General features: G+C 43.3%; 1 protein-coding gene across 1 annotated transcript in view; it reads left to right on the top strand.

Moving 5' to 3' along the window:
• Positions 1–15857, top strand: part of LOC134213431 (NADPH oxidase 5) — a 335835-nt gene that overhangs the window by 304445 nt on the left and 15533 nt on the right. The window contains exons 9-10 of the mRNA XM_062692477.1: positions 9261–9385; positions 9469–9689. Coding sequence (XP_062548461.1) covers positions 9261–9385; positions 9469–9689 — 346 coding nt within the window. The remainder of the gene's footprint in view (positions 1–9260; positions 9386–9468; positions 9690–15857) is intronic.

Raw genomic sequence — 15857 nt, 5'->3', positions numbered from 1 at the left:
AAATATCCGGAGCTTCGGCAAAAATAGTCAATTTGAAAATTTCATCGTAGAGCGACGGCTTTTTTTTTAATCATTCATTGTCCTCCAGGAATTCCTTCGGAAGTTCCTCCAGTTATTTCATCGGATATTCCTCCAAGAATTCCTTCGAAAGTTCCTCCGGAATTCCTTCGCAAGTTCCTCCAGGAATTCCTTCGGAAGTTCATCCAAGAATTCCTCCGAAAGTTCCTCCAGGAATTCCTCCAAAAGTTCCTCCAGAAATAATTCCGGAAGCTCCTCCAGGAATTCCTCCGAAATTACCTCCAGGAATAATTCCGAGAGTTCCTCCATGATTTCCGTACGGGAATTCCTCCGGAAGTTCCTCCAGGAATTTATCCGGAAGTTCCTACAGAAATTCCTCCGGAAGTTCCTTCAGAAATTCCTCCAGGAATTCTTCCGAAAGTTCCTCCAGGAATAATTCCGAGAGTTCCTCAATGATTTCCTTCTAAAGTTCCTACGGGAATTCCTCCGGAAGTTCCTCCAGGAATTCCTCCGGAAGTTCCTCTAGGAATTCCTCCGGAAGTTCCTCTAGGAATTCCTCCGGAAGTTCCTCCAGGAATTCCTCTGGAAGTTCCTCCAGGAATTCCTCTGGAAGTTCCTCCAGGAATTCCTCTGGAAGTTCCTCCAGGAATTCCTCTGGAAGTTCCTCCAGGAATTCCTCCGGAAGTTCCTCCAGGAATTCCTCAGGAAGTTCCTCCAGGAATTCCCCCGGAAGTTCCTCCAGAACTTCCTCCGGAAGTTCCTCCGGAAGTTCCTCCAGGAATTCCTCCCGAAGTTCCTCCAGGAATTCCTCCGGAAGTTCCTCCAGGAATTCCTCCGGAAGTTCCTCCAGGAATTCCTCCGGAAGTTCCTCCAGGAATTCCTCCGGAAGTTCCTCCAGGAATTCCTCCGGAAGTTCCTCCAGGAATTCCTTCGGAAGTTCCTCCAGGAATTCCTCCGGAAGTTCCTCCAGGAATTCCTCCGGAATTTCCTCCAGGAATTCCTCCGGAAGTTCCTCAGGAATTCCTCCGAAGTTCCTCCAGGAATTCCTCCGGAAGTTCCTCCAGGAATTCCTCGGAAGTTCCTCCAGGAATTCCTCCGGAAGTTCCTCCAGGAATTCCTCCGGAAGTTCCTCCAGGAATTCCTCCGGAAGTTCCTCCAGGAATTCCTCCGGAAGTTCCTCCAGGAATTCCTCCGAAGTTCCTCCAGGAATTCCTCCGAAGTTCCTCCAGGAATTCCTCCGGAAGTTCCTCCAGGAATTCCTCCGGAAGTTCCTCCAGGAATTCCTCCGGAAGTTCCTCCAGGAATTCCTCGGAAGTTCCTCCAGGAATTCCTCCGGAAGTTCCTCCAGGAATTCCTCCGGAAGTTCCTCAGGAATTCCTCCGGAAGTTCCTCCAGGAATTCCTCCGGAAGTTCCTCCAGGAATTCCTCCGGAAGTTCCTCCAGGAATTCCTCCGGAAGTTCCTCCAGGAATTCCTCCCGAAGTTCCTCCAGGAATTCCTCCGGAAGTTCCTCCAGGAATTCCTCCGGAAGTTCCTCTAGGAATTCCTCCGAGAGTTCCTCCAGGAATTCCTCCGGAAGTTCCTCCAGGAATTCCTCCGGAAGTTCCTCCAGGAATTCCTCCGGAAGTTCCTCCAGGAATTCCTCCGGAAGTTCCTCCAGGAATTCCTCCAGAAGTTCCTCCAGGAATTCCTCCGGAAGTTCCTCCAGGAATTCCTCCGGAAGTTCCTCCAGGAATTCCTCCGAAGTTCCTCCAGGAATTCCTCGGAAGTTCCTCCAGGAATTCCTCCGGAAGTTCCTCCAGGAATTCCTCCGGAAGTTCCTCCAGGAATTCCTCCGAAGTTCCTCCAGGAATTCCTCGGAAGTTCCTCCAGGAATTCCTCCGAAGTTCCTCCAGGAATTCCTCCGGAAGTTCCTCCAGGAATTCCTCCGGAAGTTCCTCCAGGAATTCCTCCGGAAGTTCCTCCAGGAATTCCTCCGGAAGTTCCTCCAGGAATTCCTCCGAAGTTCCTCTAGGAATTCCTCCGGAAGTTCCTCCAGGAATTCCTCCGGAAGTTCCTCCAGGAATTCCTCGGAAGTTCCTCCAGGAATTCCTCCGAAGTTCCTCCAGGAATTCCTCCGGTAGTTCCTCCAGGAATTCCTCCTGAAGTTCCTCCAGGAATTCCTCTGGAAGTTCTTCCAGGAATTCCTCCGGAAGTTCCTCCAGGAATTCCTCCGAAAGTTCCTCCAGGAATTCCTCCGGTAGTTCCTCCGGAAGTTCCTCCAGGAGTTCCTCTGGAAGTTCTTCCAGGAATTCCTCCAGGAGTTCCTCCGGAAGTTCCTCCAGGAACTCCTCCGGAAGTTTTTCCAGGAATTCCTCTGGAAGCTCCTTCAGGAATTCCTCTGGAAGTTCCTCCAGAAGTTCCTCCAGGAATTCCTCCAGAAGTTCCTTCAGGAATTCCTCCGGAAGTTCCTCCAGGAATTCCTCCGCAAGTTCCTCCAAGAATTCCTCCGGAAGTTCCTCCAGGAATTCCTCCGGAAGTTCCTCAGGGAATTCTTCCGCAAGTTCCTCCAGGAATTCCTCCAGAAGTTCCTCCAGGAATTCCTCCGGAAGTTCCTCCAGGAATTCCTCTGGAAGTTCCTCCAGGAATTCCTCCGGAAGTTCCTCCAGGAATTCCTCCGGAAGTTCCTCCAGGAATTCCTCCGGAAGTTCCTCCAGGAATTCCTCCGGAAGTTCCTCCAGGAATTCCTCCGGAAGTTCCTCCAGGAATTCCTCCGGAAGTTCCTCCAGGAATTTCTCCGGAAGTTCCTCCAGGAATTCCTCCGGAAGTTCTTCCAGGAATTCCTCCGGAAGTTCTTCAGGAATTCCTCCGGAAGTTCCTCCAGGAATTCCTCCGGAAGTTCCTCCAGGAATTCCTCCGGAAGTTCCTCCAGGAATTCCTCCAGAAGTTCCTCCAGGAATTCCTCCGGAAGTTCCTCCAGAAAATCCTCTGGAAGTTCCTCCAGAAATTCCTCCGGAAGTTCCTCCAGGAATTCCTCCAGAAGTTCCTCCAGAAATTCCTCCGGAAGTTCCTCCAGAAATTTCTCCGGAAGTTCCTCCAGAAATTCCTTCAGGAATTCCTCCGGAAGTTCCTCCAGGAATTCCTCCGGAAGTTCCTCCAGAAATTCCTCCAGGAATTCCTCCGGAAGTTCCCCCAGGAAAAATTCCGGGAGTTCCTCAATGATTTCCTTCCAGGAACTTTCGAAGGAAATTCTGGAGGAGTATTGGAAAAAAATCTTGGAGGAATTTACGAAAGAACATCTGAAAGAACTCCTACTGGAGGAATACTGGAGGAACTTGTGCAAGAATTCCTGGAGAAAATTCCGGAGCTTCCAGGAGGAAATTCTGGAGAATTTCCTAGAGAAACCAAGAGCTGCCATTTCCCTGATCCTTATTCAACAGCGCTGTTTGTACCTGTCGGTAGATTTCCAAACTCTCAGCTACACCGAGTTTCCATGGGGAAGAGACATTTCTTAAGGATGCCGTAATTGGGTGATTTTCCTTATACACATGCTCTGCTACCTTAGATCTAAAATTTCCGGAGGACTCTTATTTGTATTTTTATCGGAATGATGTGCATCATAATGGATAGCTTCCTGAGGAATTTCTGTACGAACTTCCGGAGGAATTTCTGGAGAAACTATCGAAAGAAATTCTGGAAGAACTTTCTGGGAGGATCTTTCGGATTTGTATTTTCTTTATTAAAGTGTTTTTCACTCGAAATTGTGTGGAACACTACGGAGTTTCGGGAGGAATTTCTGGACGATTTATGACATCAATTAATATTATCCCTACTGTTCTGATATATTTAAAGGAGTCAATCAGTCAACTCATCATCATTGGCATTACATCCCCCACTGGGACATTGCCGCCTCGCAGCTTAGTGTTCATTAAGCTCTTCCACAGTTTTAACTGCGATCAGTACTGGAATTTCTCATTTTCAATAAGAGATGTCACGCGATGTTTACATATCTGCCCCAAATTCTATTGAAATGCGAAGGATGAATGGCATGCTACAAAATCTCAAAAATATTTGTTCCGTGACAGGTCATGAAAGTGTGCAATATCTGCTTTATTTTTGTGTTTATTTTCACTTTTCACTTTTTCACTTCACTGAATTAAAGAAGTATGATTAATTTATCGACTAGTCACTATACTTCGCATGTATATCTTAAAATAACTTAGCAATTTAATTTTTAAAATAAAGCACAACGTCCTTTCATGACTGCCTTTCATGCGAAATTGATCAAAGAACCCACGATTCTTTCATTTGGTCGCCTGAAATAGAAAAAGGCGCTTTGCTCTCTGTCTTATGACGATCACGACCTTTTCCAGTACTGACTGCGATATTTCTAAGCCAAGTTACCATTTCTGCATTTGTATATCATGATGATACTTTTATGCCCAGGGAAGTCGAGACAATTTCCAAGCCAAAAATTGCCTAGACCGGCACCGGGAATCGAACCCAGCCACCCTCATCATGGTCTTGCTTTGTAGCCGCGCATCTTACCGCACGGCTAAGGAGGGCGCCAATCCATCAACTAGTATTTAATAAAAAGTTAATTTTAATATTATTGAAATTAAATTAAATCGTGTCTAGAAATAATTAAAATCTTTTTTACTCCTTCTAACGTTAAATAAAAACTGGCTGGCACATCCGCACGCATTGCGTTTTGCAACAGCGGCAATGATGCGGAATATTTTTAGTATAAGCTATCGACAAACCGCTTGCCGTTACCGTTCCGTTGCCGTACTCCATTGCGTTCCCCCCTTATCTTCTCTTGGAGGGGCAATAAAAAGAAATTTACGAATCGATCATTTTCACGAATGTTCCGGATCTTCCATGCGTACACCTGGTGGATACAATGGTCCATGTGTGGATCAGATTTTGACAACAAATGGTTCTAAACAATCTCGGCGCTCCACGATGAAATTAAAGAATTCACCATTTTTATGTATGTTCCGTCTTTAACGGATATTCCGGATCTTCCAGGGGGCCACCCGGTGGCCAAAATGGGCCGTATGTGGTCACAACATCAATTTCGTACTCAATGTTTGATAATAAACGAATCTAAAAAAAATCCCGCCACCTTACGATGAAATTTTTGAATTGACCTTTTTACGGATGTTTCGGATCTTCCAGGGGACCCGGTGGTCACAATGGTCCGTGTGTGTCACAACATCAATTTCGTACTCAAGGTTCGACAACAAATAATTCTAAAAAAATCCCGGCGCTCTACGGTGAAACCAAAAGAGAAGAAAGCAACAGTGTTGTATAACAACACTACACACAATACAACTTGGCTGTACAACATTTGAATCCTCCCACCCGAAGTCTGACCAAAATCAAACGGTTTTGATTTCATCTGACGAACTTTACAACTTTGAAACCGTCTGTCCAACAGAGGGGTACACCATGTCGAAGCGTGTGTGGGGCCCTAAATTCGACGAAAGAATCGAAGGACACTCAACTGGAGAAAACGCATAATGGCAACACACGGGGCTGTCAATATGTACAACAATCACAGTGGTATACTTGGTACCACATAAGAAAACCAATGAAAAGGCTGGTTTGATGTGGAGTGCTAAAAAGCAATGGATTAAAAAACCAATAGAGGTAATAAACTATAGAGGACGATTGTCGCTGCGGTTCCCTTTGTTATCGTTCCCAAACATGTTGGGTACCTATCTGTCAAAACGTACTGATTTTTCCTTCGTTGACATTTAGTGCCCTATCCTCGCCAGCAAAAGATGTTTCGCCAGTGACGACAGCGACAATCTTCCTCTATAGTTTATAGACCAATGCAAGATTTTGACTTAACCTCATTTATTTGACAGTTCACAGAGCTTGTTTACAGGGTGTTAGAATTAAAATCGATCAGCCGGAAATAAAAATCCGTAATTTTCGCTCAAAATCATTTTGATCCGAATATTCTAGTGATATGCTTTAATTCCTACCATAAATCAATCACGAAAGACATCAATATTCTTAATTAATCGCAAAGCAGTTTTTCCGGAAGCTGCTCCAGAGACTAAGTCCCTGTAAACAAGCTCTGTGAACTGTCAACCTACGTCATCTTGCACTGGTCTATTACCTCTATTGAAAAACCAGACCAGAAGATAAACTTCATCGGCACAACGAAAAAGTGCTCGGAGGCTTCGAATCTGTCTCATAAAATGGCTTATAAGTCTTGTTGTAAAGTAATGTTTAGCATAGAATTTGGAAGAATACGTCGGCTGCTGGCTGTATGCAATCGAGGAAGATGCGCGTGCGGCAGGTCTGCTGGGAGACTGGCAATTGGCGGGCGGCCCAAGAACAAAACTTGAAATATGACATTACATTTGGTTTTACTCCAGACTAGCGAGCCTGGATTAAAAACAAAGAGACGCAATACTCCTACCTTTAACAACCTTGTGCTCGATTGGAACAACCGATTTGACAGCAAATGCGCTGTTCCAATTTTGACACTTCGTCTCTTTGTTATGAGTGCAGCCTCTTTACTCCAGACGTGCCAGACAACACGGAGTGTATGACCATCATTGGCATTGGTATTCCGTGTATAGTAGAAAATCGAAAATTTGTTTTCAATAAAATGAAATATCTGCAGTTATCAGACGTCGCAACTCATTTCTGATTAGTGCGCATGATATTACATCCATGCGCGCATGATGCGCACTACTAATGAAATATTTCCGCGCGGTCCGGTTTGGTGCCGGCCCGACAATATAGGCTGGACTCGATCCATTTCGAATAGGTTTGCAATTTGCTGCTCTCCTGTTCGGCGACTTATAATCAAGTAAGACGATTCCGCAGGGATCGTAATTCTCACTTATTCTCACTAGCAGAGAATGCTCCCTCACGCTGATTTTCGCAGAGAATCGGTTTGCGAGCAAAAAAAAACGGTGTAATGAGAGATAAACAATTCTCCCTCACTACCAGTTCCGCGAAAAGTTGAATTGAATTATCTTTATCTACGAGATTTTCGGCCCTGGGCGGGTTCATCTCGTCCGCGAAAAGTTGATTTGCTCGTTTTCTCACTCCTTTCTTCTTTTTTGTACCATCACTAATTGCAAAAACATGGAACAAACAACTTAATCCCTACATGTAATCGAGGGGCCCTCCTTAGCCGTGTGGTAAGACGCGCGGCTACAAAGCAAGACCATGCTGAGGGTGGCTGGGTTCGATTCCCGGTGCCGGTCTAGGCAATTTTCGGAGTTGAAATTGGCTCGACTTCCCTGGGCATAAAAGTATCATCGTGTTAGCCTCATGATATACGAATGCAAAAATGGTAACCTGGCTTAGAAACCTCGCAGCTAATAACTGTGGAAGTGCTTAATGAACACTAAGCTGCAAGGCGGCTCTGTCCCAGTGTGGGGACGTAATGCCAATAAGAAGAAGAAGATGTAATCGATGTGGTGGGATGGCTATAATGATCGCAACCCATCGTCAGTTTTGTTGATGTTCTAGGTTCGAAACCCGTTGCGGTCATAAAATTTTTGTAATTGATTACCGAAAATTTTCGCGAAAAGAGAGTGTGACGGTCCGCCTTTACTGCGACCGAACCAAATTTGCTGGGGGCGGAGTCAAAGTTGTACAACATATCGGAGCGTGTATGCGGCCCCTAACAATACGGCTCTAATTGATGCAAGCAGTTGCTGAAAGCAATTCAGCAATTTATTTTGCTAGAACCAAATCCAAAAATTTTAAGTGCACTGATTTATCTCGTCCCATTGCATTCGACTATTTTTCCTTGTACTGGGTAATCAAATACCACTGCTTTAGTATCATTCCAGTTAGTTTCCCTACCTTTTCTATGAACAAAGAATACTGGTCTAGTCAGGTCAACATTGTGAGATAATGAGTGAGATAAACGAATACATCATAACTGACAGTATAGATACACACCCTGCGTTAATTATGTGCATTGCTCGCATTTCTGAACTTCCACTCGCTTGTCAAACGTCAAACTCTTCTCCTGCTTCCGGCCATAAATCAGCAACTCTGCTGTACAGCAAAAACCCAAACATCCCGCCCGGAAACACACACAGATATCTCATTTGCAGCGACGGCCTCTCGTCATCATCCGGACTATAATTTGTATCATAAATTAAGACCGGAATAAATTATAAATCTTGTCATCTTCGGCACTCGAATGCTGCCAGCCCAGCCCAACTCGCGTAATTAAACCGATTGCTACAAATAATATCATTAGGTAGCTGAAGATATGGCATGGCCAGTCCAAGTTCAAGTGGGATGCAATCGCACAACGACATCTGAGATACATCAGGCACTTCTGCTGACGGATGTTCCATTCCAAATGGCTCTCGAAAGATGCTTTCCATGATTAATTAGACCGCTCGCCTGGCTTCTCTCTAATTAGCGCCAGACCTGTGGTGGACACGGAATCGGAGTGGGCTGGCCAAAGCTACCAAACCTGTCATCGGATCGGTTGCTTCTGCACGATGCGTTTGAGCAGAGGTTCGCTAAGTTTATAATTTCTTCATATGTACAGCATTGAACCAACTTAAATTCTTCATGGTACTACACTTTTTTGCAAATTAATGTTGCTATCGAATTAAAAATATTATGTAATTATGCCCTGTGGAGCAAAACACCAAAACACCTTTTTCGGTATTCTTATATGTTCTTCATGTTACAACATTCTACCGATATATAAAACTTCCATACGATTTCGCGACACATGATGTTCCACACGCCTTATGTATAGTACAGCAGACGAATGTAGAGTGCATCTATTTTTTATATGAGAATTAGTGAATTCAAGTTTTCCTCTGACTAAATTGCCAAACTAACAATGAAGTTTGCTATATTTCAATTACTTAACTGCTTTGTCATAAATCTGAAGCATGAATCATGAAGCAAGCGAACGCATCTGCGATATTATCAAAAACCTATATCGCAAAATTAATATTAACTACAGTTCAGTAATTTGAGAACCACTACTTCAAAGCAATACATATTCCAGATTATTGACATGTTTTCGAAACCCGACAGGATCGTCGTCACATCTCGTCACACCAATAACCCTGCAATAATTGTTAATTATTGATTTCTTCTTTTAATTTCTCTTCTCTGCCATACTAACATCCATCCAACTCATCAACGCATCTGCGCCGCAACTGAACGCGTCCAAATGGTCACATTCCAAAACTTCTTGGATGCGACACGGTTCGGCTTGTTGAAATGATCGACGACGCGGGCCAGATCGAGGACCTGACGATGGCAATGTTCGAAGATGCGGACAAGTTCAACCGAGGGGCCATCACCTACGAGGCGCTCAAAAATCAACTGGAAAAGCACGGTGGCTTGCTGGAGAACTTGAGCATCAGGTAAGCTCTGGGCGCGTGTCTCACCCCCCCAAAGGCAACGGCGAAAGCATAAAAATTAAAATTTAAATCATTCCCACTCGCAGCATCGACCGGTGGCTCGTTCCGCTTCCGCAGGAGGACTCCGCCAGGAAAAAGCACAAGAAGAAACCGCTGCCCCACCAGCTGACGGCGCCGTACATTAAGAATAATTACGTCTTCCTTTCGTTTCTGTCCGTCTTCATCCTGGTCAACGTGGGCCTGTTCGTATCGCGTGCGATCCAGTACCGCAAGAGCAACGGATTTGTCATCCTGGCGCGAGCTTGCGGTAAGTGCTTTCAGTCATCCAGCGTGTACGTACGGCGTAAAAGCGCCAACCACAAAATGTTGTCCGCCTCCGGTGGCGTCAGTGGCTAATGGTTCAGTCAAGCAGAAAAGACAGCTGGACAAGTGCGCCGTGTTGGACATTTCATGTTGCTTCGTGAAAAGCGACATGGAAATAATCACTCTTATATTAAACGCGGTGTTTTGGGTGATGTTGAACGTTATCGTGAAAGTGAGACATTAACCTGGTTGAATCGCTCGGGGTTATACTTTTATAAGCATTATAATACATTTTGTGGAGATAGTGCTCCGTTAAAAGGAAACTTGTACTGTTTTGATTAAAAAAAAATAGAATTAGGTGTTTGTGAATGTGATAAGATCACAAAAATGTTTTGCCAGGTCATCGCTGAGCTAACATGTGCATCGATGTTTCAAATTGGTAATTATTGCTCTGTTCCAATTTTACATTTGAGATTGGCACTTTCTTGAACAAATTCAACGTTAAGCTTTTCAACAAATTTTTGAACGTTAGTAGTGAAAAATAATACGATGACATTTTTAAAAGCTATCCTTTAATCAATAATACGTTCAAAATCTCTCATGCAAACCCTTTTTCGTCTCACAGGGGGTTGTCATTCATAATAATCTTTAAATATGCTGTTTCGATTGAAGCCAAAGCATAAAAACGAAGACCACATTAGGCCGATACAAATATTAAAAAACAATTATGTCTCCCCCCCCTCCGATTTTTTTCCTCAAAAATAATATTTTGAGGGGGCAACAAAATAAAATTCGGATAATGTTGAGAATTTTCAAAACATTCTTTAACAAATCCAAGGAGTTTTTTTTTTTTTTTCATTTTAATATTTTTCTTTTATTATCCCCCCCCCCCCCCCTTCACATGACCTTTTGGAGGCCAGTAGGACATAATTTAAATTTAATATTTGTAACGGCCTTATCTTGATAAAGTGGTCTTCGCTTAAACCCTCTTTAATATTTAGACATCTCATGAAGTGAATGAATGTTGTTGCTGTACGGATTTCGGTATCCCACGCTAATTTCCAAATCACGTTGTTGCATGTTTCTGAATTTAATTATGGCCCCACTGTTATCATGGTTTGATCGTTTGATGTTACATAACATTAGAACTGACATATTAAAGTTTAATTCAAGAATTGACCTTTCCCGTCAAAAAATGTTATTCGCTCGATTGATTCTTTATTTTATTTAAGGTTAACTTCCCCAAAAAAACCCATATTTTTACCGCCTCTGAGTATTTTTAAAATGTTAATAAAAAAATAGAAAAAGTGCTGTTTTCCAAGATTGGCCTAACATTTGCTCGATTTTGAACAAACATCGGGAGAATTTTTCAGGCCGGTTCACACTTGCAGCTCTTTTTCGGCTTTTGTTTTCGATTTTTGAAATAGTTAGAGGCTTCAAAGGATCGATTGAGACTATAAAACGAGATGCAGATTTTTGGTAGAAGGTAAGATTCCGCTCCGGAAGATCATGTGTGGACCGCTTCATATCATCCTGAAACAGGTCAGCGTATTCCAGCGAGTCCCTCTATTTGGTATTCATTAACAACGAATTGTTCTGAACACGAAAATCTGTGGATCGCCCTTAGACGTGCTTAGACGCAAGGAAGTTCCGGTTAAAATCATTAACCTTATCGAAGCGCAGTACTAGCGTGTATATCAGCAGAGATCTCGCCGAAACTGCAAACCGATGTCGATTCTTTGGCTTGTTTAAGGTCAACATTCCCAAAGAACACATATTTTTAAAGCCTCTAAGTATTTTTAAAATCGAAAACAAAAACCGAAAAAGTGCTGCACGTGGGAAAAGGCCTGAAAAATTATGATGATGTCCGTTCAAAATCGGGCCAATCTTTAAAAAAAGCACTTTTGACGTAAACTACGTCTAAGGGGAAGACTCAGATACAGGGTGTAAAACCGAAATTTCCAAATTTGAGACCGTCACGAAATTAGGATAGATTTCAAACGCTAATAGCGTCTTTATCTTTCGATGGATTTTCGACATTTGCTTATCAATCGATTCAGAAACTCTCCAGCAATTTGCCAATTCTATTGATACTATTGATTATCAACGTTAAACTATTGAAAATGTTGTTTCTTTCCAAACCGGGTGAAAAATTCAATTCCGTTAATAAATCCCCAACACGGACATCAGATTGCAGTAAGGTACGGGCCTTTTGATCCACTTCTTCGTTTCCCTGTGTATAAAAAGCCCCGTGTTTCGCGTGCGCGCGTCATTTTCATTCTGGATGTCACGGCGAGCGGACCAGGGCGTCCAGAAGCGGTTCCAGTGACAACGGCCGTCTCAGCGGTATAATGGTGCGGATGAAATTTTTTCGGTCGGTGGTGGTGGCGGTCGTGGAAGCAGCAGCACATCATTTTCATCCGTGTTCCATCTTCGGCGGATCTGGCAATCGACGGCGTTCGTTGAGCCGAATCATCGGATGGCGGTCACGCAGCCCAGTGGCTGCTGTTAATAAGGCACATAAGTGGCAATTAATCAGTTCTTTGCAGGACCATCATTATATTTGTGAAGAAGGTTAAGTTGAAATAATTTTCCTAAAGTTAGGAACTGGAAAATTCTTCGGTGAAGTTTTCTAGTGTAATTCGGAGTTGTATGAATTTAGTGATTGATAATGTTGATATTAGACGAACTTTCCTCATAGAACAAAGCATAACTGTTTGGCATCGGTAGCGGAATCATAGCATCAGTGCCGGTCCGAGCATAGGCTGTCATCGGAAGATTGCTACAGCAATTTATTCACTAACGTGGCGTTTGCAACGATTTGGATGTTGTCAGCACAACATAAAATTTTCCCGCGAGACTCTAATTTTGTATTTTTCCTGTTGATGATTGAAAAAGAAATCGGTTCCGAGATAAACTTTATTCAAAGCGCAACGCTAACGTCGGTAGTTGAATCCCAAGCAAGTATCGGAAGGAGACCATGCAAACAATTGATTCGCATTATGACTGAAAAAATTGTATGGCGTCAGTATTGATGTTTGCTACAGATTTTTTGACGTAAACTTCATCTAAGGGAAGACTCAGATACAGGGTTTAAAACGGAAATTTCCAAATTCGAGACTGTCACAAAATTAGGATAGATTTCAAACGCTAATAGCGTCTTTATCTTATTTTCGACATTTGCTTATCAATCGATTCGGAAACCCTTCAGCAATTTGCCAATTCTATTGATACTACATATTGATTATCATTAATGCTTAATTTTTTTCTACAACAAATATGATTTTGAAAAAGTATCATCGGCGCGTGCTTATTCGCAATCTACATGCTGATACATTTACAGTTACATCAAACAACTGAAAACCGAAGTACGCCACTCCAAAATTACGAGGTGACAATGTTAGAAAGAGACACAAGATAGGAAAAATAACACGGTGTGTAGTGCCTCCCCGAGTCACCTTAAGGGAAGATCCTTTAATTACGTAACGCAAAAATTGAGCATTTTCAACCCCACCCCTATGTCACACTTTTGTATGAAACATCTAAAATTATGTATGGGTCGTCACACTTCGCCCAACCCCCTTCCCCTCTAAGCGTTACGTAATTTGTGGACGCTCCCAAGACCCACTTTCATTGATTGTAGCCGTTCGTTAGTACTTCATATCAAATATCATATCATATCATAGCATATCAAAGAATATTGTGGCCAAATTTCATAAAATTTGGTCAACAAAAACCCCCCTGACAATAATAGAACAAAACCTGCCAAAGCCGTCATTCCTCCTACTTCATACAAGAAAATTTAAACTGAGCGCTGCTAATGTTAATGACGACGACCGCGCGACCCACACCATCGCCGGGAATAAAATTTCCGGTAGGAGCTCCACCGATGCCGAAGGTGGTACCACGGTCTGCTCTCCGCGACATCTCGAACGAAATGGCTCGCGCGCGCGGAAGAGCTGCTTTCTTGTAATCAATAAAGTTGAACCTGTAGCCACGCCCCTTTGGGGGGGGTGTGACGGTTACACAATATTTGCAGTCATACCGGACAACAAAGAGGCGGGACTAATGAGCCATCTTTATTGATTATAAGAAAACTGCTCTCCCGCGCGCGCGAGACATTTCAGCACCTAAAAACTCATGGATGAGTTGAATCATCGTATGTTTTCTGTATGTATGTAGAATCACGAGCGCGCGTCAAACGGAGAAGCTGCAAAAGTGTTTTCGCATGGATGACTATCTACCAAAATTATAAGTCTTTCTCTGAATCGTGCTCTCGTGATTCTACTACCGACGGAAAACAATCTGCTATCACCAAGCAATTAAGTTTTACTTTGATCAAAATTCAATGCGAATAACATTATTGCAACGTCTCTCTCCGACAAACTGTGCAGAATTGAATATGATTGCATCGAATAGTAAAGTTCGCAATATTCTGACTTTGGTTTTGTTGTTATGACTGATTGGAAATGCGTATTATTGAAAACAAATTGGACTATTGAAAATAATTGGTTATTATCATTGCACCAAAAGGTTTTTCGTAGTTTACGTCGGGCGGTCGTGTCTTGCATACAACCCTTCTGATTTTTCGATTTTAAAAATAGTTAGAGATTCCAAAAAAATATGGGTTTTTGGGAAAGTTGACCTTTAATAAGCCAAAGAATCGACTGAGAAAATAAAACGAGATATAATTTTTGACGGGAAAGGTCAATTCAGGCCTGATGGCCTCACAACCGGATCTCGAATGATGAGCTCCATCGACAATGCCATTCGAATACGACATGAACAGATATTCGAAAGCGCATACGAAAGCGAAAGCGTATACATGGAGTTGGGTTGTCCGAAACTATGACAAAAGGATGAAAGAAATAAGATCGAAAGACGAAAGGTCGAAAGAACAAAAGATCGAAAGACAAAAGTACGAAGGGGCAAAAGGTCGAAAGTGGAAGAAGGGTGAAAAAACGGAAGAAAAAGGAAGGAAAAGAATGAAGAAACAAAAAGGAAGATGAAACAGATGAAAGAAGAAGGGAGAAGGAATAAAGAAAAAGAAGGAGTAAGAAGAAAGAAGTAAAAGACAACAAGGAAGAAGGAAAAAAGAAAATAGAAGAAGAATGATGGAAGTAGTAAGAAGAAAGGAAGAAGAATGATTAAAGATGGAAAGAGAAAGAAAAAAAGAAAGAAGGACGAAGAGAGAATTATTATTTATTTATTCAGACTAAGGCCGAAGTGGCCTGTGCGGTATATAAGAGTCTTCTCCATTCGGCTCGGTCCATGGCTACACGTCGCCAACCACGCAGTCTACGGAGAAGTCATCTTCCACCTGATCGATCCACCTTGCCCGCTGCGCACCTCGCCTTCTTGTGCCCGTCGGATCGTTGTCGAGAACCATTTTCACCGGGTTACTGTCCGACATTCTGGCTACGTGCACGGCCCACCGCAGTCGTCCGATTTTCGCGGTGTGAACGATGGATGGTTCTCCCAACAGCTGATGCAACTCGTGGTTCATTCGCCTCCTCCACGTTCCGTCCGCCATCTGCACCCCACCATAGATGGTACGCAGCACTTTCCTTTCGAAAACTCCGAGTGCGCGTTGGTCCTCCACGAGCATCGTCCAGGTCTCGTGTCCGTAGAGGACTACCGGTCTAATGAGGACGAAGAGAGAAAGGGGAAGGAAAAAGGAAGAAGGGAAAAAGAAAGGAGGAATTAAGAAGGAATAAGAAGAAGGACATTCCACGTCGAGCATCCGTGCGAGACGGTTGATGTAAATCCGCGTACGGTCTGCTTCTCATTCGGTTTTTTCCTGAAGTACAGGTAGTGGTTTTTTCTGAAAGTGTTTTGAAGCATGGTCCAATGCACCGAATGAACACAATGACGTTTGAGACGGGCGCTGTTTACTAAAATGAACACTTGCATGAACTCGATGAATGAAAAAGTATTCATTCTAAGTAAACAGCGCCCGTCTCAAACGTCAATGATGAACTCGGTGCATTGGACCATAGTGCTTGAGTGGAAGTGGTGCTTAGCTAGCAGTTAAGTAGCCATTTCGTTGGTTTTGCAACTACGCAAAACTTTGCAGTTTATTCGGCGTCCATCGCAGGCGCAGGCATCATCGTCCCACGCCGACAGTCATCATCCATCGTGCGTCTCCACCAACACAGACGCTGCCGTCCTG

Source organism: Armigeres subalbatus, chromosome 2 (assembly GCF_024139115.2).
Source record: "Armigeres subalbatus isolate Guangzhou_Male chromosome 2, GZ_Asu_2, whole genome shotgun sequence".
In the NCBI taxonomy this organism is placed as follows: domain Eukaryota; kingdom Metazoa; phylum Arthropoda; class Insecta; order Diptera; family Culicidae; genus Armigeres; species Armigeres subalbatus.
The sequence above is the reverse complement of the archived record's forward strand: the minus strand, read 5'-3'. Positions and strand labels throughout refer to the sequence as shown.